This window comes from Canis aureus, chromosome 5 (assembly GCF_053574225.1).
Source record: "Canis aureus isolate CA01 chromosome 5, VMU_Caureus_v.1.0, whole genome shotgun sequence".
Lineage (NCBI taxonomy): Eukaryota > Metazoa > Chordata > Mammalia > Carnivora > Canidae > Canis > Canis aureus.
In genome coordinates this window covers 26,211,272-26,236,888 of record NC_135615.1, presented here as the reverse complement: position 1 = coordinate 26,236,888, position 25,617 = coordinate 26,211,272, and the positions used below count along the sequence as shown (strand labels likewise).

Genomic DNA, 25,617 nt, shown 5'->3' with positions numbered 1-25,617 from the left:
CCTCTCTTCTTCTGGGGCAACTATAATATGAAAGCAATTACATTTAACAGAGTCACTGAGTTTCCTAAGTCTGTTCTTATTTTGCATAATTCTTTCTCCCTTTCTTTTGTTTAGCTTGATTAATTTCATTGATCTGGCTTTTAGGTCACTAATTCATTCACGTGCTTCCTCCATCCTGCTTTCATTTTGTTTATGGAGCCCTTTATCTCTGCTAGGTTATTCCCCATCTCTGTGTTAAGGGCCTCACTCATGTCTTCCACTGTGTTCTCAAGTCTGGTGAGTAACCTTATGGGTCATTGTTTAAATTCCCTCCTATCAGGCATGTTACTTACATTTGTTTTGCTTAGCTCTCTGGCTGTGGCCTTGCCTTGTTCTTTCATTTGGCATTAATGTCTTTCTCTCTTCATCTTGTCTGCCTCTCTGTGTCTGTTTCTGGGGTTAAGAAAGTCATCTGTGTCATTTGCTCTTGAAAGTAGTGACTTCATGAAGGAGAGGTGCTCTACAGTGCAGCATCTCCTGTTCTCCTGAACCTGGTGATTGAGAGTATCCTATGGGTGTTGAGTCTGAGTCGCTTGTCCTTTCAATGTAAACATCTTCAGTGACTCTGGCTTTGGGGGGCTTTGCTTCCTTTCTAGTGTATTAATGGAATGCAGGCAGGCATGCTGTGAAGGGGTGTACCCACTGGGAAACTTAGGAGCTGGGTGGTGGTAGTAACAAAATTTGTACTAGGCCATGAGTCCTACCTATGCCAGGTTTCCAGAGGTGCCAGAGCAGCTGGGGGCTGTATACCAGGGTGGCCTGGGCAATGAGGCTGGGCCCAGTGCATGGTGGCAGCTGTGTACCCAGTGGCTGAGTGGGGTCTGTGAGTGGCTTTAACAGAATGTGCCTGAGCCCAGGGCTAAGGCTAGCAGGCATGGAGTGGGTAAGTCCGGGGTAAAACTTGTGCATGGGGGGCACTGTTAGCAGGTCAGCTTGCAAGTATTTGTGCAGCCCTGCTTCCTTGGGTGGCTCTGTGTTTGTCTTGTGCTTTAAAAAATGGCACCTGCCAGCTCACTTGTTTTCAGAGAAGTCCCTCAACATATTCTGAGATCAGTATGAATAGGTCTGTCTGCCCTATATTCTGGCATCATGTAAACTGCCCTTTCTATGTTGCCTCTGCACAGGCTGCTGTCTCTTTAAGTGCAGCAACCAAGTATCACTTGCCTTCTCAGCTCACAGAGTGCTGAGTCAGCTGACTTTTAGAGCTCTAGGCTCCAAGTCCCCTTGATTTTACAAACTTACAGAATCCAGTCCCCCTAGTTTCTGAGCTTCCTAACCTTCAGCTGCAGCTTCTTCTCTATATTTAGTTGTGGAGTTTGCTCTGCTGGACTTTGGATGGCTCTCCAGCATATTGGCTTATATGCGGGTGCTATCTAGTTATAAATGTGGGATGGGGTGAGATCAGGGTCCTCCTACTTCACCGTGTTCCAAGCCCCTACCTGGTAACTTTTTAAAAGAATGTTCTTGATGTGTCACTAACACTTCCAATCAACCAAGAAATAGTCATTGAACATTTACTCAGCACTGTTTTAGTTGCTGGAAATATAATTTCAAACACAGTAGATGGAGTCCCTGACTTCAAGGAATGTACATTTCATGGAAGGAAACACATGGAAGGAAACACAAAGGAAATATAGACAAATAAATGGATATGCAAATGTGGAGAACTGATACATAATATAAAGAAGCTAAAATAGGATGGTGTGGTAAAGGAGGGCAGTGGATGGAGTAGTGGGGATGTGCTTTCTAGAGTGCTCAGAGAAGGGCTCTTCTGGCGAGGTGGCTTTTGACTTGAGACCTAAAATGTAAGCAGACAAGCCTGAAAATATCTGGGGGAGAGCATTAGAGCAAAGGAGCAGCAAATGCAAAAGCCCTTGAACAGGAATGACCTTAGTATGTTTGACAGGCAGAAAGGAGGCCCAGGGCCTCTAGGACTAGTCAAGGGAGAAAGGGACAATACAGTCGTAGAGATGGGCAAGTAACAGAGCATAGGGGCCTTTTAGGTCCTGCAGAGGATTTCAGGCTTTGTCTTAAATGTGATAGGAGACCAATGAAGGGTTTTAAGCAGAGGCTCCCCATGATCTGATGAAGGCTTCTTTTTGTCCCACTTGCTCCTTGGCCTCTGGCTCTATTTCCATCATTCTTCTGACAGTCTGATGAAGGTCACCCATTCTCTTTGCTTCTTCTCCATGGCACTTAGACCAATCATCCAGTCTCTTCTTCCTTAAAATCCTCTCTTCCCTTGAGTTCCACACCCCTCTCTCTAGAATTTCATTCCTAGTCTCTGCCCATTCCTGACTCCTCAGTCTCTTTTGTGGGATTCTCTTTTCCATTTACTCTTAATGGTTGCTATTCTTTAGTATTGTGTTCCAGGCCCTAATTCCTCCTTACTTTACACACCCAGCCAGAAGAACATCTTCTGTTGTATATGCTTCAAATACACCTCTGTGATGATGATGCCTGTTTTAGCTTTAGCCCAGATCTCTTTTCCAGGCTCTGGGAAACTGTGTCTAGCTTGCTCCTTTGCATCCTCACATACATGTCCCCAGGTACTACATATTCACTGTATCCTAAACTAAATTCATAAGCATCTCTCCAAATAAGTGCCTCCCTCTAGATTTCCTATCTTAAAGAATACCACCCCATCTAACATAAGCATCTAACAATTTGGTCAAGCCAGAATCAGAGATGTTATACCAGACCTCTCTCTCCATCACCCTAAACATCTGATGACTGGCTCAGTTCAATCTGATTCTTTCTTCATAGCATCTTTCTATTATGCCCACTCTCCTCTACCCCCAACACAACTGTCCTTATTTAACCCTCTCTCATCCCTTGCCTATGTCAATGCCACATTCCCTAACTAGTCTCATGTCCTTAGGTCCTGTTTCTCTCAACTGCATTCAGGGTGATATTTCTAAAGTGCAAACCGATCACACAATCTCCAACTTAAAATCTGTGATTGGCCCTCCACCCCAGGCCTCTTTTCCTTGAGGTTGAATCAGAATGCCTAAGCATGGCTTCAAAAACAACCATGATTTAGCTGTTGCCTATCCTGTGCCAAATTGATTATCAGTCCTTGCCCTGATCATAACACACTACTGGCAGTCCCTTGGTCACCGCTCCTCTCACTTCCCTCAAAGCTCTCCTGTCTGCCTGCACATCAGTCTTTGGTTGATGCCCCTTTTCTCTTTGACAACTTCAGGTCTTAGCCTAGAATTAGCTCCTACAAGAATTCACCAAACTCATGCCCCACCTGCAAACCCAGTTTTCCCTTCTCATATACTTCTGTTGTAGCACCATCTACCATGTTTTTGAGTGAAATAGGAAAGAAAGCATCCCTCTCCCTATTTAGACCACCACTAAAATGTCTGCCTCCTGATGAGAGCAGATGTTGGCACAGGTGGGTCCAGGAGAAAGGGACCCTGGACCCTACTGTTTTGGAAAGAGCCCAGAATAGTAGCAGCAAAACTATAATTGAGTTTATGAGACTAGAGAGGGGACAAATATGTTGGGGCATGAAGGATCTATCCTACATTCTTTGGCATAGTGCCTGATGAGGTCAAGTTCCCAGGGAAGATTCAATAGGAATCTTAAGCAAATACAATGACCTGAGAGAGGAAGCCATCTAACCTGGATGATAAGAATATAAGATGTCTCATTGCTTTTCTACCTGGATGTCCAAACAAGCACATGCCTCAGAGGCTTAAGTCTCAGATGACCCTCCTGCCTCCAAAACCTTAGTAAATTGTAATCTCCCAAAACTGAGACCAAAGCTAGGAAAAGGGAGAAAAAATTATACATTAACTGAGAACTGAACTGCCCTGGTGACATGGGAACTCAAAAAGATGAAGCCAAGTTAAATAAAAAGTTAAGACATATTTCTTCCACACCTGAGTTATGAACTGAGATTTGTATTGTTCTATTTACTGAAGAGTAATCACCTATTTATCTATCTCCCTAATTAGAATATGGCATGCCTTGCCCAGAACATAAAGTCTGGCTAATCATGGTGATCAATAAATACATGTGAGAAGAATAAATAGATGAATACATGTTTTAGAACCAAAAATGAGTCACAATTAAGAACTCTGAGAATCTCAGTCTGCTGGGGAGAGAGACAAGGATGCAAGTAAATGTGGAGCAGTGGGTTCTAGTGGAGAACCCACTGGGGGCAATGGGGCAATGGGAACACTGGCATGAACAACTAAAATTCTTGCTGGAAGTCTAGGAAGGCTTCATGGAGGAGATGACATTTTCACTTAGATGTGAAGGTAGACAGCAGATCATGATAACCAGTGGGATCCAGCATTAGGCCTAGATAATGATTTCACCCATTTAAAATTTGGATACACACTACTTCCACTGAAGGTCAACACAAAAAGTGCAAAGATGCATCAAGGAGGGCACTGAGTGCAGAACCTGAGAAGAGGCATTTGGAAAGATAACAGTAGAGTGTGTGTTTGCGTGTGAGTCGCTCATTCTTCCTTCACTTCTTTTTCACCTACCTACACTTGTATAATCTCTGCAACTTACATTTGTATTGCATGTTCAAAAACAGTGTTTTGTGTGTTGACTCTCCCATGTCATAGAATAGTGCTATGGTTTAAGGTTAAAAAGTAGGTTTGAAACTCAGGAAATTTTGGGTCTAGTTTTGCCCTATTTTCTCCCTAATCTTTTCCTACACAGTCAATTAAGTGAATACAATATATGGTCAGTATGGAGGAAGACTTGAACGGGGCCAAGTACTTTGCAAATATCAAATCCTTATTCAACCCAGGGCCTGACCTAAGGAGAACTAGGCTCCTCTGTTCTTTGGCCCCTTCCGTTCCACCTTTACAAAACCTCCAGTCTCTCCTTCTGATTTGCTCTTTTCTTCCTTTTCCTCTTGTTTCTTTCTCTAGACTCTGAACTCTTGCTCCAGCATGGAACATGGCAGTGTAAAGTTTTCTGTTAGCAAGCACTGGTCCCACCTCTGTTGCTACAAATTGAACAATCAAGGCCATCTAGCCCAGTGGTTCCAACCCTTCAGTCTTCATCAGTTTCATCTGAGATATTTTTTTTTTTTAAGCCAGTACTCATGGCCTCATTTCAAGATCTTTGAAAATATTCTGGGGTGAGGTCTAGACACAGGTGTTTCTAAATGTCTCCCCAAGAGATTCTAAAGTAGAGTCAGGATTAAGAATCACTGATCTAAGCTCTCCCTCCATATTACATTTTGCTTTTTGTTTGTTTGTTTGTTTGTTTCTATAAAATGGTCATTGGCTTGAACAATATTTAGGAAAGCTAACAATTTACTAGTCTCTGATGTCCCGCTCAAAGGCCCATAATGGTGGATCCCTGGGAGAAAAGTTTGGTGTACATTGGGAGTTACAGGAAGAGAGAGTGAAGCTGGTTGCAGATAAGATGTGAAAAGACAGAGAGAGAGGTGGGACTCTGACACTTCTGTACCTGGTTAGTCCTGGTATTTCTGATAGTAGAGGGTTTTGTGTTTTGCTTGGCTTTGTTTTGTTTTCTTAAGAGAGATAAGCACACTATCTTTGAGGAAAGTGCCTTTAAATCATACCTTTGGACATATACTAATATTATTTAAATACTGTGGCTCTTTTGTTTGTTGTTTTGTTTTGTTTTAATTCAGAGTCTACAGCCAAATAGCCATTTTGCAGAGCTTTCCAGTCCCACCCCAATTCTGTACATATGAATAAGAATAATAAGATTCCTAAGGCACTTATTCTGGAAATTTTTTTGAAAGATTTTATCTATTCATTCATGAGAGGCACACACACACACACACAGAGAGAGAGAGAGAGAGAGGCAGAGACACAGGCAGAGGGAGAAGCAGGCTCCCCTCGGAGAGCTGATGCAGGACTCCATCTCAGGACTTCCGGATCAGGACCTGAGCCGAAGGCAGACACTCAACCACTTAGCCACCCAGGTGCCCCAATCTGGACATTTTTAACAAGAGGAGAGACACCCAGTGCTTCTCCGTGTGGCCAAATTGGTAGTACAGATCAATTACTCTAGACATCTCTTCCCTTCCCGATTTAAGAAGTGAGTTGCTGACAAAGGAAATACTTAGAAAGCCAAGGAGCTCAAACATCTGTGGCCTCTAGGGTATGCAAGGGTTTCTGTGCATGACACCATTATCTAGAATCCTACACATCAGTACAACTCTGATTAATCTGTCAATGTGTGTTAAATTGGGGTTGGTATAGACTTCGAGTAACTTTCATTGGGGGCTTAGTATATTTCAAGAACCAATATGCCTTGTTGAAAGAACAGTCTACTCTTCTGAGTCATCACAAAAACACTAAGAAATCAAGCCATTTCATCAAAAAAAAGCATTTTGTGAAAATGAACCCACTCACTGAGAGAGTCTTAAGTGTCCTTCTTCTCATGTGAATAACTAGTATTTATGGGAAGCCAATAAAGTAGTAGCATTGAGTTTCCTTTTCTCCCCTCAGTGTGTCACCTTGATTGTTCTTCTCCATGAAGGAGAATATATTCACCTTTTGCCTTCTTTCAGTAAGAACATTCAAGTTCTTTGTGACATCAATTAAGTCAATGTGACGTTTCTCAGCCATCATGCTTCATGGTCCGTGATGAGTCTGGCTGGACCCCGAATTTATTTGGGGAAAGTAGTGGATTGTGGGGTGGGATAACTGAGCTTCAACCATAGACCCCCCCTTCCCACCGCACTTATTACTTGTGTGGCCTCAAAGTGTTTAATTGAACTCTCCGATTTTCATTTATTTAGTAAATCTGGAGGGCCTCTGAAGATAATGAGTTAGTGTCTAAGAATGTGTTTTCTAGCTTCAAAATTCTATCCACATTTAAGGTATAGTTCTTATCTTCTTTCAGAAAAATTAAGAAATTCCTTCTCATTGGGGATTTCCACAATTTCTAGTTAGTATTAACTTCTTTCTGTTGGCATACAGTATTTTTGCAGACTGAATGGTGTCCTTCAGAAAGATATTGAGGTCCTAACACCCAGGACCTGGGCAAATAGAGTCTTTGTAGGTGATCAAGTTAAGATGAGGTCATTGGGGTGGGCCCCTAATCCCATATGATTATGTCCTTATGGAAAGGGGGAATTTGAATACAGAGGTGGAGACACCTAAAGAAAGAAGACAGCCATCTAGAAGCCAAGGAATGCCTGAGGCTACCAGAAGCTGGGGAGAGGCCTGAAACAGCTACTCCCTTGCAGACCTCAGAAGGAACCAGCTTTGCCGACACTTTGATCTCAGACTCTAGCCTCTAGAATTGTGAGACAATAAGTGTCTGTTGTTTAAGCTACTCAGTTTGTGGTATTTTGTTATGGCAGCCCCAGGAAACTAATACATTATTATTTCCGGAAGACCTGAAATGCCCTGCAGCTGAAGTTCTGAGCAAGAATCTTTTCTGTCTCCAGCAGGGGCTGTTCTCAAGCAAAATAAGAATGGGAGGTTATGATCTCAAACTTGCTGCCTTTGAAAATGTTTCTGGGAATTAGATGGCTTGAGATATTTAGCTAGATACATGTGGCCCCACATCACCTGTTTGGGAGCCTGGTGTGTGGGTACCTGTCCTCCATGTACCCTCACCTCCACTGTGTGATTTCATTCATGTCACAGGCTCTGATCCATGAATATTTACAATGGAAATTGAAAATGTTTAATTACATAATTTTGACTTTTCAAATCAAATTCTACTGTATTTGTGTGCCAAACCTATTTTATTTTTTTATTAGAGTTCAGTTTGCCAACATATAGCATAACACCCAGTGCTCATCTATCAAGTGCCCCTGTCACCCAGTCACCCCCACCCCCGCCCACCTCCCCTTCCACCACCCCTAGTTCGTTTCCCAGAGTTAGGAGTCTCTCATGTTGTGTCTCCCTCTCTGATATTTCCCACTCATTTTGTTTCCTTTCCCCTTTATTCCCTTTCACTATTTTTTATATTCCCCAAATGAATGAGACCATATAATGTCTGTCCTTCTCCGATTGACTTACTTCACTCAGCATAATACCCTCCAGTTCCATCCATGTTGAAGCAAATGGTGGGTATTCGTCGTTTCTAATGGCTGAGGAATATCCCATTGTATACATAGACCACATCTTCTTTATCCATTCATCTTTCGATGGACACCAAGGCTCCTTCCACAGTTTGGCTATTGTGGACATTGCTGCTAGAAACATCGGGGTGCAGGTGTCCTGGTGTTTCATTGCATCTGTATTTTGGGGGTAAATCCCCAGCAGTGCAATTGCTGGATCGTAGGGCAGGTCTATTTTTAACTCTTTGAGGAGCCTCCACACAGTTTTCCAGAGCAGCTGAACCAGTTCACATTCCCACCAACAGTGCAAGAGGGTTCCCCTTTCTCCACATCCTCTCCAACATTTGTTGTTTCCTGCCTTGTTAATTTTCACCATTCTCACTGGTGTGAGGTGGTATCTCATTGTGGTTTTGATTTGTATTTCCCTGATGGCAGGTGATGCAGAGCATTTTCTCATGTTGTGACCAAAACTATTATGAAGGGTTACTTTCAAATATAAAAAGGAAGATTCACAAAACTTCCCTATGTACTTGGCTCAAGTTTGCATTACAGCCAACTCTTGTTTCTTGTGATGATCAATAAAGAAGTCCCTAGGGATCCCTGGGTGGCTTGCTTGGTAAAGTATCTGACTCTCAACTTTGCTTCAGGTCATGATCTCAAGAGTCATGAGATCGAGCCTTGAGTCTGGCTACATACTGGGTGTCATGGAACCTGCTTGAGATTCTCTCTCATCCTCTTCCTCTGCCCCTCCTCCATTGCTTGTGCTCTTGTGGTTTCTCTCGAGAGAAGAAAAGAAAGAAAGGAAAGAAAGGAAATAAAGAAATAAATAAGAAAAAGAAAGAAAAAGAAAGAAAGAAGAAAGAAAGAAAGAAAGAAAGAAAGAAAGAAAGAAAGAAGGAAGGAAGGAAGGAAGGAAGGAAGGAAGGAAGGAAGGAAGGAAGGAAAGAAAGAAAGAAAGAAAGAAAGAAAGAAAGAAAGAAAGAAAGAAAGAAAAGGAGAAAAAGAGGGAGTACCTTAGTGCAATGATATCAACCTATTGTGCATATTAGCATCACTTGGAAGTTTTTAGAAATACTGATGCCGGGGTAATACCACCCTCTGAGATTCCATTTCATCTGGAGGATGTCCTAGACATTGAGATTTTAAAGCTCCAAGCCAAGATTGAGAAGCTCTGTGCGAAAGCATAGGTTCTGGAGTCAGCCACAAGTGAGCTGGGGTTATGGTCCACCATTTAATGTCTGTGCTACTTTGGACTTGCCTCCGCTTCTGCTTCCTCATTTGTGATACAGAGATATATCTCATAGTCTTTCTAAAAAATATTTTATTTATTTATTTTTAGAGAGAGCACATGTAAGTGGGGGGAAAGGAAGAGGGAGAGAAGCAGACTCCCTACTAAGAGTGGAGCCTGACCTATGGCTCAGTCTCAGGACCCAGAGGCCATGACCTCAGCCAAAATCAAGAGTTTAACCAACTGAGCCACCCAGCACCCCAAACCTCATAGTATTTATGTGAGCATTAAAAGAGATAATGCATATAAAGTGTTTGGCCCATATTAAGTGTTATCAAGAATAAGTATTTCCTTTGATGACTTACGGATTTCTGGTCATGTTGGGTATTTAGAAAAGACATTGAAAGTGATCCTAGCTACCACATCATAAGGTTATACAGTTGGCTTATCATAAAACTTAGATCTAGATGATGAGAAGTCTTTAGTCACAGCTTGTGATTCATCTGGAAAAAGAAAAAAAAAAAGAATAACCCTGTAAAAGGTTAATTCTTTTAAAAGGAAGTTATAGAGCAGAAACCCTTGAAATATTTCTATATTTCTCAATCTCCTCTGACAAGTTTTCTATACTCTGTAATTTAACTCAAAGAACAGAAAGCAAGTGAACAAAAAATAAATGGCCTAGCCTTATGTTCAAGAGGTCACGGGAGGTCAAAGGTGCTATAGGAACGAGAAGGACTTTACTATTATGCAAAGTGAAAATCATAGACATAGTGAATGTAATAACCCCTCTGCACCCTCTGCCCCCACAGGATGTATTCACCTTCTACTCATTTTGATCTTTATTTGCCTGTAAGGATTATGTTATTAAAACACACACATAGACATTAAAGGAAAGGCTATAGAATAATCCACTCCCATTTTCACAGAGAACTCATCATCTCCGAAAACTATTTTCAAGTTTTAAGGCGAGTGATGTGAGATGCCTCCTTTGTAGAGAGAAAGCATGGCCAAAACGGAGCAAGAATCACATTATGGAGTTTCTGTTATAACTTTAATATATGTTAAATATTCAGTTATAAAAAGTTTCCCTTTGCATTTGTAATTATAAACTGACACATTCATTTAAACATTGTCAACAAGAAGTCAGAATTCTCACTTTTTAATGCTTCAGTGGAAAGAAAGCCCTTAAGGTTTGACATCACACACATACACACACACACACACACACACACACACACACACACATCTCATTTTAAAGATTCTATCAAGCCTTTCTTTGAAAATGAATTACTCTATTTCCTGATCCAATAATGTCAGCCTAATGGCTAGGATACACTTGTTTTTATTCTGTAATAATGTGAACAATTTTCATTTTCTCTTTTTATTTCATACTTGTAAAAACACAAGATGCTTTCAGTAAAATAGAGAAATTAGAAAAACAATGGCTGGTTAAAAATGAAATCCAGATCTTTCTCTTTGTTTTCCCCATTTTCATAAAACGCATGCTCTATAAACAAGAGAAAGGGTCAAACAAGCTGGTTTCCAAGAAGCCTCACCCTTTAAGCAGAAGACACCCAGAGGGGGATGTGAATAAAGATTACCGTATGTGTGCAGCCGTAATTCTGTAATTAATTTGTTTTGAGCTTTGTGAAAAGCATGCTTTGTCCTGACAGAAAGAGAGGGCTTTGTCGTTTTCACCAGTTATTTTATCCTAACTCTCAATCGCCTGAGCCTGTTACATTCTTTTTTCCTAGACTGAATACTGTACTTATTGGCTACATTCCATTTTCTTGTTTTTAATCCTCTTTTATTAAGGTGACTATCCAGACAAGCATACGTCAGGGTGGTGGCAGTGCCAACAACCTTAAAGCTTTCTTTTCTGTTCCCAAAGCCACGCCTCGCCAAACAGCTATGGAATGTCCTAACATTTAAATAATAAAAGGATCTTTGGCGGAGGAACTGCCCAAATCAGACCATCAGTGGTCTCTACCACTAGGTTAGAATATTGCTGGACATCACCCAGCTACATCATTGAAAAGGTTGGATGTGATTTGAAGGAGAAAAGAAAAATGGAGCTGAATTTAGGCAGAAAATGTTGGGAGTAAGTAAGCCATAAAGGAGTACAAAAATGAGACAAGTTTTTAGATCCCTGTTTTTCAAAGAAGCTTCCAAGGGATTAGAAGGAATGATTTCATGAATGCGAACATGATCTATAACCATGTCGTTGTGTGGACATATCGAGAAATATAAGATCAGAGACAGACTTCAAAATAGAACCATGCATTTCTTTTAAACTACTCTGTATCTCCTAAAAGGATTACTAAATAGATAAAATAATATGAGAGGAGGTCATACATCTCCAATTATAAAAAGAAATACAATGGAGAGAACTTAGGAACTAGCAAAGGCGCAAAAAAAAAAAAAAGATTGAAATTATGCTAATTGTCTACAGCCATACCACTCTGGATGCGCCCAGTCTTATCCGAAATTATGCTAGTCATTGTATTTGTGTATGTTTACTTCCAGTTGTTTTTACATTTGTTTTGCACATAAATGTGGATGTTAGAAGTCACAAATGTGAAGTCTGTCAATATGTTGTTTGGTCCTCAAGAGTGTGTGTGTGTGTGTGTGTGTGTGTGTAAAATCTTAAGTCAACAATACAAATCAGAATTCACCTAAAAAAAGAAGGATTTCTGTCATCCTTTAATGAAGTGCAAGATCTGGTATAGTCGTGGGCTCCACCCGTTATGGCAAGAATAGATTGGGTAGGACTCCTGCCCCCAGAGGCTCATCTCTCTAGCCAGCAGCACTCCCGCCTCTGCATGCTGTACCTTAATATTGCTGAATTTCCATTGCCAGTAATTACACATTTTTACAGTATAGATAGATTTTTTTCAGTAAGAGTGAAACAGGCCTTCAGTAAGACTGGGAAACAGGAAAGATTGGTGGTAGAGGGAGGAAACATAATTGTAAAGGAGAATGAAGACTGAATATTCCAGAAAAACTGGAGAAAGGAAGATTGTTGCATTTTAATGAACATCTTCCTTGCCAGCTTCACTCACTATGATACTTCTGTGGACTCTTGGCAGTTGAATTTACAGTCCCTGGTAGGAATACAAAATATTGATAATATGTTATATATAACATACTATGCCCTGCATTTTTCGCTTATTTAAAAAGTCTTTCAAAGATATTGCACCAAAGCATGGTTTTGATAGCTTCATAATATCCCATTTTATAGTTACAACTTTGTAGGCGTAGATATTTTTAATGTACCTTAAATTGTTGGACATTTAGGTGGCCTCTAATGGCTCATTAATATCATTACTATTACAATGAATATCCTTCTACATAAATCTTAAAAGCCTTTGGAAGTGAAATTTCTGGGTGAAACAATAAGAATATTTTTTGAAAATTTTTGGCATTCATTACTAAATACCTTTCTCAACAACTAGTTTAAACATTCACCAGCCAAATATGAGTGGGTCCATTTAATTGTACCTCATTCTGCCGTTAGGTATAATCATTTAAAGATGTTTACCAATTTGATGCTTAAAACACTGTATCTCATTGAATTTAACTTATACTTCTTGATTCCTACAGAGATTTTATGTGCACATTTTTGCTCTGAGAGAGTATGTATGAATGACGTGTATGAGGGTTGAGGCAGGGGTTGTTGCCTCCTATATAGGACCAATTAGGGATGGATGTCTACAAAGGAAAGTATGAAGGCAACCAAGTGGTCATTATATTACGATAGTTGTCTCAGAAAGGTTGCTGAGAAAAGTGGTTTTTAAAGGGAGGTGAATGGATGATTGGGGAATCTTCGGAGATCTAAGAATAAATCTATGGTTTCTGCTTTCTACCTTGACCTATGAATTAGATATGTTCATGGGAAAGTCTTCGTGAAATCACCATGCTCATTAACTCAATCATCCATTTGAATGACATTTTGACCTTAAAATTCTTTACGCTTGTTTCTGGTTGTCAATTACAACACACCCACCATATATTGAACAAGAGTAACTCTTAAGAGTTTGGTGGGTTTCAAATCTTGTCTCTGCCACCGACTCACTTCAGCCATCATTTACCTCTTTGTGTGCCTTAGTTTCCTTGCCTGCAAAAATGAGGACAAAAATAGTCTGCCTTATAGGTTGTTATGAGGATTTAGTGAGTTAATTTTTGTAAAGACTTTAGAACAGTGTCAGGTACATAGTAAGTGCTATAGGATTGTTAAATCAACGCAATATTCCTCTAAATTTCCCTTCTGGCCCTTCTACTTAGAACTGTGTCTCAATTGTTTAGTGATCTAAGGAAATGCTTAAGTACACTAGAAGAAATTAAATATATTAAGGAACCCTTCACAATATTTTGTAATCTAAATGTAATCTTTGGGGAGTACCCTTGGATTTTCGTATATTGAGATATCTTAAATTGTGGCAAACTGGCAGCTGTGTTTTGTTTTCCTCTCTCTAATGAAATAAAATAGGAATTAGAGGAACCAGTTGGAGCTGTGTCACAGGCAGTTAGTAATTTCCAAACTTGCCAGTCAACAAAGAATTATTTTCGGTGAGCTCGAGTCCCAGTTTTTACAGCATTAATGTAATTATAAGTGATTTTAAAATTTCTCATCAAGTGGTAACTTATGGAATCTTTGACATCGGTTGCCTATTAGGTTAATTGATTTTAATTTTTAACCTTTTAGAAGAGTTTAGTGCATTTTTGTTTCATCAACAATATAAATAGTTATAGTTTCTATTCACCCCAGATCCTACAGGGCTTCGTTCAATGCAGACCCTAAAACTATTCCTTAAAAGTATCTACAATAATTGTTTTTTGAATTGTAGCATACTTTGCATCAGGACTTCTCAGTACTGCACTCAGAGTGGTGCAGGTCTGTAGATTGTAACCAATTGCAAACAAAGTTTATAATTAGAGGTAAGAGTTCAAACATGCATAGCAGTTCTATAACTTTATGCCTATTAATTCAATAATTTAAAAATGGGATTTGTACTTTGTATGCTTTGTTTTTCCTAGTAATTCAATTAAATATGATATAATTGGACTGAAGTATTGGACCACAATGTATTGGAAACAAAAAAAAAAAGAAAAAGAAAAAAAGAAAAAGAAACATGGTTCTTCACCATGGAGGGAAGCACTGACTTGCCTAGTAGACTAATGGGAACCTGCTTTGGCATCCTGACGGATCATTTGATTGCCAAATAAACCCTTTATACAATCAAATATTATGCAATATGTGTTTGTTGTGGTGGTTACCACTTTACATTAAATTGCCAAGTTACGAAGTTTTTAAATCTGTATCTTCAAGTGACTTTTCTGCACACCTCAATTCCACCTAAGTCTGCTGGGTTTTGATTCAGGGAGAATGATGGAAGGCTTATCTTTGCCTCTTAGTGATTCAAGGGCGATATCCCTGGTCAGGCAATCCCTCTCCAGGAGCAGATGCCGACACTGCTTCATTGACTGGAAACTTGGCAATTGTGCTTGACTTTTCTCTGCAACTCAGATATCCCTTTCAAAAACCAATGAGGAGTCCTGTCTCTACGCACACAAACGCCAGAGCAATCTGAAACTGCCATTTAAAGAAAAACAAAACAAGATGATAAGATCAACGTTGCAGGTTTTATTCCCTGGCCTGGGACCCCAGGGACTATCTGAACAATACATCCTTCTTCTGGGCATTCCTTTGTCCCTGTTGGTGTAAGCCATGAATCCTAACAAAAGCAGACTGGAAATTCAAAGAAGGGCATTACACAGCTTTGAAAATCTCATCTTCCATGGCAGTACAGGAGTTAAAGCTTGAATTTTCTTTTTTTTTTTCCCACTGTATGTATCAAATTTGGCCTGTGATTCCTTTGCATGGCATGAAAAGCAGCCGGCTGGGTGTGAGTCTCCTCTCCCTTTCTCACTTGTAAAATATGCCTGGCAAAGACCCCACATTCCCCTCCCCCAGCTTTAATCCATTTTGCCCTCCTGTTCAGCTGACTAAGGCTCCAGATGAAAAAAGCATTCCTTCCCAATTGCTAGAAGGGCTTCGCATCAGTAGAAAATATTCAGTATATATGTTAGACCCCCAGTAACATGTTCGGCCTTTCCCTATACTTAGCAGGTTTTGTAGCTGTCTCTTTAGAGACCCTTTAGAATTTTTCAAAAATAAATAATAGCAGGGTTTGTGTGTGTGTGTGTGTGTGTGTGTGTGTATGTATGTGTGTGTCCCATAATAGCAATTCTCAAGTCATTGACGTAGCACCAAAACACACATCTCTGTTCACAGGCTTTTCATTGCATCAGGTGTTGTGAGCCAAACATGGAAGCACTTGAAATTCCATTCAAGTTATATTCATTTATTTAAAGACAGAAGAAAAAACGACCATCTTTGGAAGTTTGTCTCTACAGACATCATTAAAGTAAAGATATGTACAATACACATTTTATGTAACTGAAGATTAATGGTTAACTATTCAGGTACAGATTCCTTACAGCAGGAGCTGATGTGTGGTGCAAGAACAAAACACAGCAGCTGTGTTAACTGCCAAGTCTCTCTGTATAAAATAAATATAATACAGAGATGCTGCCCAATTTACAAAACGTCAGCTTCAGTCCATCTGAGCATATCAGTGCTACCAAAAGTTAAAAATGCATTCAACTAACCAGGCTTAAGACAAGAAGCCTAGGTGGCATTTCCTAATTCCCAATATTGATATCCAATATCTAATAAGATACAAGCATACTTTAATCATATCCCTGCTTTGCTGAAAAAGCAATCTCAATGTGGCTTTTTATGTTTGGCTTGTAACTAATACACGAGAAAAGCTTTAAGAACATTTAAATAAATGCATTTTGATGCCTACTTGATGATATCAGGGTGCCTTTATAGACCACCACAAATGAAAAATAATAATCACAGTGATCTTGCTATTTTTATTTAAAAGTCCATCTAGCCTAGAGCTACCAGATTCAGCAAATAAAACCACAGGGTACGTAGTTAAAGTTGACATTCAGGGCGGTGGAAGGGGGAAGCAAGTAATTGTTTATTAGTAAGTATGTCCCATGTAATATTGGGGGGGTGTATAACACTAAAAATTTACTCGTCGTTTCTCTGAAATCCAATTTTAACAGAGGGTGCTATATTTTATCTGGCAACCCTCGTCTATCATCATTGCCACACTATGGTTTGCTATGAAAAGCATGCAAAGCTGGATCCTATTTCCAGGGTCAAGAACAAGTGCTGGAGTTTCTGAGCTCCCTCCATCTGCCAACTTTAAAAACCCTGGCATATCAACAAGACCAGGAAAGCTTCTTTAACAGAAGCAGAATGCATTTCCAATTAGTCATTTCAGTTTCTTATAGGGAGAGAGGGACCTTCCCCACTTGAGGAGAAGTTAAGAGCTGGCAAATAAGAAAAGGAAAAATCTGGGACAAGCAGAAGGGGAAAGAATCTTTATCAGGAAGTTACAGAATTAGGAATAAGTGTAAAGGAAAACTTTCTAAAAGAGAACAATTATTTAGGATAATCATATTCCTAGGAATCCAGAGACAGAGAATGAAAAAGAGGATATAAAAATGTGTAATTTTTCCCTAAAGGGAAACATTTTAAAATATATTTTTTATTTTTCTTTATTTTTAATTTATTAAGTTCTTGACTCTCGGGAAGTTAGACATTTTGTGGGAGAGAAATTTCCTGAGACATCATACCTGCTTTCCAAACCTCTGTTCAATAGTCCGTCTAATATTTCTTATTTGCCAGCGGATGGAGAAGGCCTGTTTTCTTTTGTTCTTTGGCTAATTCACACCTCCAGGTGCTTCCTGCTTCTCTAACATAGAAGATGAGCTTCCACAGATCTCTAGCTTTGGCTCCAATGACATTGACCGCGCCCATATGAGATGCTGTAAGACCTGGGTAGCTTCATGCTTGCTGACTCTCTCTCAGCATTTTTCAGGGTCTTCTGGAAGGGCCTGGATCCGGTGTGAAATGCAGACTCCTGGGCTCCTGCTGTTGTCTCCTTCCTGACATTTTGCCTTTCAATCTGCTTTTCCAGGTGACTTGAAACTCAGTATCTGTGGAAAGCACGGGCTCATGGGGCTTGGCGCTTTCCTTTGTTTGGATGGAAAAGGTACAGACAGTGGGGTTGCTTTTTGTTTGGATTTGGGCTTGGGTTTCTGTACTTGGAAAGAGGAAGGGGTAGCATGGGACCTTCAGTTATGTGAAAGGGAGAATGTTGACTCTTGGGCTGGTAGTAGCAGGACAATTCATGAGTATTGCTTTATACAGATTGGATTCTTCTTTAACACATACGGACCATTCCCAAGAGCCAACCATTGAAGAGCCATTATAAGCCACGACAAAATAATCTGAGTTTTTAAAGGCATACATTTATCAAAATAGGAGAAGAATAACACGAATCAAACTAAAACTCATACAATGACACAGAGGAAGATTATATTTTTTTGGCTGAAGTTTTCACAAGGCTAAGCTTAACCTTTGTGTTTTATATACATTTTATTATAGCTTTTCCTGAGTTATAGATGAACAGTTGGCCCAGTTCTGAACAGGGCAGTGTTTTGGTTTGTTTTTAGTGAACACCCTCACAGGTGAAGGTGGGCAAATCATTCTGATGGGCTTTCTCTTAGTAGGAAGGATCCACCTGATACGAAGCTGTTCAGAATCAGGAACAGAGTGCTTGGAGGAAGGGGAAAAGGAATCCGTGATACACAGGCAATGTGGAATTACTCTAGAGGGTATGTGAGAAAACACTTGGTCCTCAACAGTAAGAAAGCAAAGGCCAAAATATTCAGCTTGTTCTGGACTCTGTACAACCTTTAACAGACCATTCCTCTCCCTCATCACCAAGTACTTCCAGGAAGTGGATTTGCAAGTGTGTCCTGAAAGCGAGGGTCTCCCTAGAGAGCCCTAGAAATCAAAGCATGAGGTTGAAGCAACCCCTCTTACCCATCCCTAACCTGATCCTAGCCCCAGTCCTACATCCCAACAGATGCTTTCTGCTTGAACATTCCTCTCTACTGGAGGGAGGGCGCACCTACAGTGCTGGTCCCAGGGGCCCTGGGGTCCCATAGGCACACCTTCTGGGTCCCACACCTCCCCCAAAGGGCGACTAGCCCTGTCAGCTCAGGCCATCTGCTTACTCTCTGCCTGCCCAAATACCCTCAGCTGCATTAACAAACTGGGGGTGCTTCTGGCAATTTACCTCATTAGTAAGTTAGTCATGAGGTCTGAATGATGAATATTCCTAAAGAAATTAGAGCAGTTCCTTCTAACTAGTAATAAACTTTCACTCTTAATCTCTTTCTGTATTGGAATTTGGTGCAGATTTTTTTTTTTTCCAAAGGAAAGTTTCTACCGCCTTTAAAAAGTTTTTGGAAGAACTAATGCCTTAAAATGGTATTTCATAGTTAATGAGCATGCTTTTGTCCTTTTGTCCTTTGACTGGAAGCCAGGTCCCTCTCCCTTTCACCCATTAACCCTGAACCCCAAGAGTTAAGGACTCTTTCCCTTTCTTTCCCCAGTTCTGAATTCAGGGGTGTGGTGGGTTAATGATATAAGGATGATGTCATTACAGTCACAGAAACTATTCCATTATAATCTTTTGTTTTTTCCTTTGCTAACTTCCTAAAGGGAGAAACATTTTACTAATTATCCAAGCATTTGAAGCCCTTTGGAGGTACACTCTGCATAAATGCTATTATTATCACCCACATTTGGTGAAGTCCTGGGCATTAGAAGTGTTATGTACATGTCTACACATTATTACGCTGTGGCCCAAGATCCGCAGAGGGACAGCAACACAGCCCAGGAAGAAACGTGAAGCCCGAAAGAGGCGATGGTTTTGGTAAAGGGTATGACCTTCTTTTTAATTTCAGCATAAAGATGATTGTACTTCTAAAGAGAGTCATTTACAGCCATTAAGGAAAGTATATTTGACTGTAGAAGAACAAGTGTACATCGGCTGAGCGTTTGCTGCAAATTTTAAGGATGGGGTCCTTAGAGAAAAGGAGGATGGGGAACGGATTTAAAATGCTCTGAGGGGCATTTGGAGTTGACTAGAACTTCCACATCTTTCCCTATGGAGATCCAGGAAAGAACAGAGATCTCTTTCTTGGAAGGTTCAGCCTCAAGGCAAGAGACAGGAGCCCTTCCTCCTGGCTGACAAAGATTATGGGTAGTAACGTCATCACAAAATTGGAATCGTATCTTGTGCCCTTTTAAATCTTTACTTTTCCTGGGGTGGGTGGGTGGCTCAGTGGGTTAAGCATCTGACTCTTGGTTTCACTTCAAGTCATGATCTCAGGGTCTTGGGATAGAGCCCCGCCCTGGGTTCCATGCTCAAGGGGGGAGTCTGCTGGAAGTACTCTCTCTCCCCTGCCCCCCCCCAAAAAACAATCAATCAATCCTTAAATCTTTACTCTTCCTTATTGGGCAAGTCCTGGTTGGTGCAAGTGTGTCCTTAACACCCCCCTAACATCAGTTAAAATCTTTTTTCAACCAAGAGACAAAAAGCCCTAGATCAGTGCCTCCAGCTGGCTTATGTGTCTGGGTAAATTGTTTTATTAGGCCAGTGAAGCTGATTCTCCATTTATGGTAATGCTCTTGAAAATTCCTTTTAAAATAAATGTAAGAAAAAGAGAAATTTGATAGAAAGAGAATATCCAGTAAAGCTCATGTGGCACGCAGCTAGGAGGAAAATCTTGGGTGACCTGAGAGATGGGACTCAGGAGCCCACGTAAACTAGATGATTTCAAGGTCCTTTATCTCCAGAGTCCTGCCAGGACAGGAGGAAGAGCTTCAGCTGTAGAGTCTTAGCTAGAAGAGGGGGGAGGGTGTGGGAAAAGGGGGGAAGGGAGCAGAAAACCGTTGCTTAAGAGGCAGTGCCTAGGAAAATAAGAAATCTGTACACTCACAAAGAAACTCCATCAGCAGAGAGGAGAACAGGAGATGCTAGAGGAGAATAATCCTGCTCTTGATATAAATATATATGTATGTATATTTAACTTCTGCTCTGCACAGTTTCAGATGATTATGGAAAGGATGCTCAGCTTTAAAGAAAGGACAAAAGATAAACAAGTTGAGGGAAAAAAGCCCACACCCTTCCCCATTGTTCAGAGAAATTCTACATCCCTTCCTTCGTGCTATTTACAAACAGAAGAAAGAAAGAAAGAAGGAAAAAAAAAAGAAAAAGAAAAGCAGTGTAGTAAAATCACTGTCAGAAAACATACAATACATTCGAGCTTGTTAGCAGCCCGTTCCCAAATTATTTAAAAAAAAAAACAAATCCTAAAAAATTTAAAAATTTTAAAAATTAGAAAAATTAAAAATCCTAACAGTCATGTAGTTACAGCTTCTGAGGGAAGCTCTGAGCCGGATGCTAGCGTCCCAGAACCCAAGCCACCAAAAAAAAAAAAAAAAAAGGGAAGAAAGAAACCTAACCAGTCTTCCGACAGGAATTTGAAAGCAAAATCTGCGAGGCAGGAGGGGTGCCCCAGAGGAGGAGGCTGCATGCAGCTCGCCGTAATCTGTAAATGATTGCTGCTAAAGTCTGGAGGCTTCAGGCTTGATCTGTGTTTGTTCCAAAAGAAAGCCAAGGAGGACGGTGTTAATAAAGAGAGATTTAACCGAGAGCTGTGCTTGGAATAAAGTGGGCTACAAAAAGGTCAAATTTGATCAGTTGGAGCAGATTACAGGGGCTTTAAAAGGTGGTGTGGAGAAATGAGCCGGGCCTGGAAGTAACCTAGCGCAGGACCGCTGTGGGGGCGGAGGGCGGCCGGGCCGCGCGGGCTCCTCGCTCCCGGGCAGGAGGGGGGCAGAGCCGGCGCCCCGCAGCCCCGCAGCCCCGCCGCCCCGGCCGGCTCCCCAGCGCCCCGCGCCCCGCTCCCCGCCCGGCCTGCGCGCGCTCCCGCCCCCGGACCATGGTGTCCCTAACCTCCGACTCCGAGCCTCTCAGAGACTGGAAAGTTTTAAGGTAGGCCTGCTTCTCTTTCTCTCCGCGGGCTGGCCCCGCTCGCCGCCAAGTTGCGCCCCGCCCGCGGGGCAGCGGGTGTCGTCGGGGCCGCGCAGCGCAGGGCGCGGGGAGCAGGGCGGCCCCGAGACCCGGTGCCCCCAGCCAGCCCAGGGCGCGGGGTGCACGGCGGACCCGAGACCCGGTGCCCCCAGCCAGCCCAGGGCGCGGGGTGCACGGCGGCCCCGAGACCCGGTGCCCCCAGCCAGCCCAGGGCGCGGGGTGCACGGCGGACCCGAGACCCCGTGCGCCCGCCCAGCCCAGGGCGCGGGGTGCAGGGCGGACCCGAGACCCCGTGCGCCCGCCCAGCCCAGGGCGCGGGGAGCAGCGCGGACCCGAGACCCCGTGCGCCCGCCCAGCCCAGGGCGCGGGGAGCAGCGCGGACCCGAGACCCCGTGCGCCCGCCCAGCCCAGGGCGCGGGGTGCAGGGCGGACCCGAGACCCCGTGCGCCCAGCCCAGTGCGGGGAGACCCGGGCTGACCTGAGACCCCATGCAGCCAGCTCAGGGCGTGGGGAGCAGGGCGGACCTGAGACCCGGTGCCCCCACCCAGCCCAGGGCACGCGGAGCAGGGCGGACCCGAGACCCGTGAGCCCAGCCCAGTGCGGGGAGACCCGGGCTGACCTGAGACCCCATGCAGCCAGCCCAGGGGAGTGGGGACCCGGGCGGACCTTGGGCCCCGTGTGCCCAGCCCAGGGCGCCAGGACCCAGGTGGACCTTGGGCCCAGTGCGCCCAGCCCAGGGCGGCAGGATCCGGGTGGACCTGAGACCCCGTGCTCCCAGCCCAGGGAGGCGGGAGGCGCGGGGAGGCCTCCGCCGGGGGAGCGGGTGCGGGGCGCAGGAAGGGGCCGGCATCCCCGGAGGGTCCTCGGTGGGGGAGCCGGACCCTCTGGGACTTCAGCTGGAGAAGGCAGACTTCTTCCAGAAAACTCTGGTGAGAGTCTGGGCAAACGCACATGTTGGTGCCTTCTCTCCCCTCTCCTCCCCTTCCCAGGTCTAATTGAGAAAAGCCAGTCTTAAGAAAATCTCAGCTGACCCTAATAACCGAATGAGTACAATTGATGTGCTAAGGTCCTCTCCGACTGCCCCTAAAAAGGTGAACTCTGGCCTCTCCATCTCTCAGAGGCCCAGGAAAATTAGAACCCAAGGAGCGCCAAAAGGCCGAGTTCGCGCATCGCCCCCACTTGGGTGTGCGCCGACCCCTTTGGTAGAGTTCACAATGAATTTTAGGTTTAACTTCACACCAAATGCTATTTCCCAGCCAAAAAAAATATATCCACTTTGGGCGATTTTTAAAATGTAAAAGTTTTGAGAAATTTTTATTAAAGGTCGTACTATGGGTCGCCTGGTTTGGCTCCGTGGTTGTGCAGACATCTGCCTTGGGCTCAGGGCGGGATCCTGGGGTCCTGGGACTGAGTCCCACATGGGGCTTCCCGCAGGGAGCCGCCTTCTCCCTCTGCCTAAGGTCTGTGCCTTTCAGTGTCTCTCATGAATAAATAAATAAAATCTTAACAAATAAATAAAAGGCCTTCCACACAATGTCATGTTGTCCCAAATACTTCTCCCCTCGGCCCCCAGATATGGTTCCACTAGAACCAAACCAAGACCCAAAGAAGGAATAGAGGTGTGTACCTTACTGGGACATCTTTTTCCTGATTTTTATCTTGTATTAATTAGCTATTTCCTTCTTAAGATTTCTCCCTTAGTGTTTGTTGCCTTGAAAAATAATATTAGACATAATAGAAAAGAACAAGTAAAAGGAAAAATGGCCAATCTTTATTTTCCTTATTTAAGATTCTTACATCTTGTTTTCTAGAGCTTCCCACTATACATGGACATCATATAGTACCTGCCATTTTATAATCTGCCCTTTCTTTAAATACCAAACATATTTCCATGATTTTGCCTGCCCTTCATAACCACAATTTCAATGACTAAAGCACCGTGGTGTTGGTGTACCTTATTTTACTAAATTGCTCTTTTTCTTGAAAATTTAGATTGTTTCCAGCCCTTGATTTGTATGAACAACAACACAGTGAACATCTTTGTGTTTATAACTTTAAAAAAAGTGTGTGTGTTTTAAATAGTCTTTAACTCAATTTATTTGGAAACCACTTTCTTGAAAAGATATGCTTAAGCTATTGGTGATGTGTTGGTAGTACTTAACTTTTTGAAAGAGTAAGGAAAGGGCAGAAAGTTTTTTTTTTTTTTTTTTTTTTTTTTTTTAATTTTCTTACTGAAAGACCACATTAATGGGATGTAGTATTTCACATACTTGTCATGGTATTTAGATTCCTTAAAGGACTTCTGAGGGCCTACAATACAACTGAAACAACTCTCCCAAGAACTGGAGGCTCAGTGTTAGCAGTGGTGGTGATGCAAAGTTCTGGGTGTTAAGAACAGTTAGAAAGGTCTTTATCATAAGAACAATTAGAAAGGTCTTATCATGCAGATGGTGGTTGCAAGAAGTTCATTGTTCAGGAGCTGGTGAGACCAGGTGAAATGCACTGGAGTGCTGCGGAAAGATGGAAGCGGTTACTGGGGTTCCAGGAGAGGTAGAGTGTCCATCCGGAGCATCAGGAAAAGGTTCCTGAAGTGGGTGACATTTGAGAAAGGTTACTGAAGGATCCACCCACATAAGTTTTTGCTTTCATTCAATAGCCCCCCAGGATTTCTAGCTGAAAGGGCACAAACATTTTTTATGGGTCTGTGATATTTTCTTCTGTTTGTAGGTTTAAATGTTATTTTTAATCAAGTGATGGTAAAGTACTTCTGTAAATGTTCCTTTGATGCAGCTATTAGAATAAATTTTATTGTTCTTTTTTCTTTAACTGGATGTAGTGACCTTCTTTAAAAGTTGAAATATTTCTTAAGAGTGCTTTTAAAAACCATTGTTTTGGGTGATCAACTTATTAACGAAATTACGCAAGTCGGTAAGGTGGGCCCTAGCTCCAGGAATGTGTTTGACCACGATTACAAATTTTGGCAGTGCAGCTGTCCAAAGGCCTTTTTAGACAAGGATCTGGGTCTTAATCCATTTAAAACTCAGTGATAATGTTGTCTTCCCCCCGCAAATGTGTGCCTAACATAACGGAAGTTGATTTTATGCCTAGAATAAGTAAAGCTCCACACGCTTGGACTGGCAAGGCCTGAGAAAGAGAAACATTTGTACGTTGACCACTTTGGGTGCCCCAGGTTCATTCTGTCCACACCTCTTCTTGGCAAGTGTCATTCCATCAGCTTTTAATTGTGTTTGATCCCTTCTTTGGGAAGGAATTATAAAGGAGCTAGTGTTTATGAACAGCATCTTGACTTCCATAATTGTGTACAATGAGGCTAAATCTGATTCCTTGAACCATTCACTCACCAGCAGTAAGTGGCTGCCTAGCCTATGGGGGAGGAGCAAAGATAGAACATGACCTTATAAATGGCATAATGTAGCAGGAGAATGAAGATGTATATGCTAATGCCATACGGGGTCATGTGTGGTATGCCAGTAAAATGCTTTAGGAACCCAGATGTGAGAGAACCTATTATAGTACAGAAAAGGAGCACCATTGCTGCCCTTGTCTAACAAATGAACAGAATGCTTGGTATATACTGGCAGAAAGGCTTTCAAACCCGCATAATCTGGAGTATTTTCAGGCATTTGTTCCACTAATGCGGCCTGGAGCCCTGCCACGCCTCTTGCTCCTGAATAGTGATTAAGACACAATTTTTAAAACTGCTTACATCACATTGTAGTGTTTCAACCTCAGACCTAGTGGTGGGACCCGAGTTCAAGTCGTAAGCCTTTCTCAAAAACAGCCTAGTTGATGTCATTCCATCCTAGGTCCATTTCGTCAAATGGAAAAAAATGCAGGAATAGCGCTGTTGGCTGTTCTAATTACTGTCAACATCAAGGGGGCATAACTTCTACCAAAATACACGGCAACCATTCTCAACAGTAAGACGGACTCCCCTTTTAACCATTGAAAAAGTGCAAACATAAAAGCTTCACTCAAAAAATCAAAATCCTCTAAATCAAAAAATGCTCTTAGCACACAGAGGAGAGAAAAGGAAGTGACAATGAAAGGGACAAGCCTGGTGATATGATTAATGTGGAATTTAATATTCACTGATACTACTTAAGGTAAACAAGTTGGCAGTTGAGGGAGAATGAATAGGGCGGAGCTCTGTGCTCTTGCCCAGTCCCTGTGTCACTGCTGCGGAAGAGTCTAGAAAACCCCAAATCTAGTTTATTGAGCCCAGAAGATGAAGTGATAAATGAGGTCACAGAACTCATCAG

The 25,617-nt window shown here is 42.2% G+C and overlaps 1 protein-coding gene across 2 annotated transcripts in view; it reads left to right on the top strand.

The window, feature by feature from the left end:
- The window catches only part of CELF2 (CUGBP Elav-like family member 2), an 814,981-nt gene that overhangs the window by 276,132 nt on the left and 513,232 nt on the right, over positions 1-25,617 (top strand). The window contains exon 1 of one of the 2 annotated variants that reach the window (XM_077897248.1): positions 21,203-21,295. The exons of the other annotated variant lie outside the window; for it this stretch is intronic. Coding sequence (XP_077753374.1) covers positions 21,243-21,295 — 53 coding nt within the window. The 5' untranslated portion in view covers positions 21,203-21,242. Of the gene's footprint in view, positions 1-21,202; positions 21,296-25,617 lie in introns of those variants that run through there. 2 annotated transcript variants of the gene reach the window in all.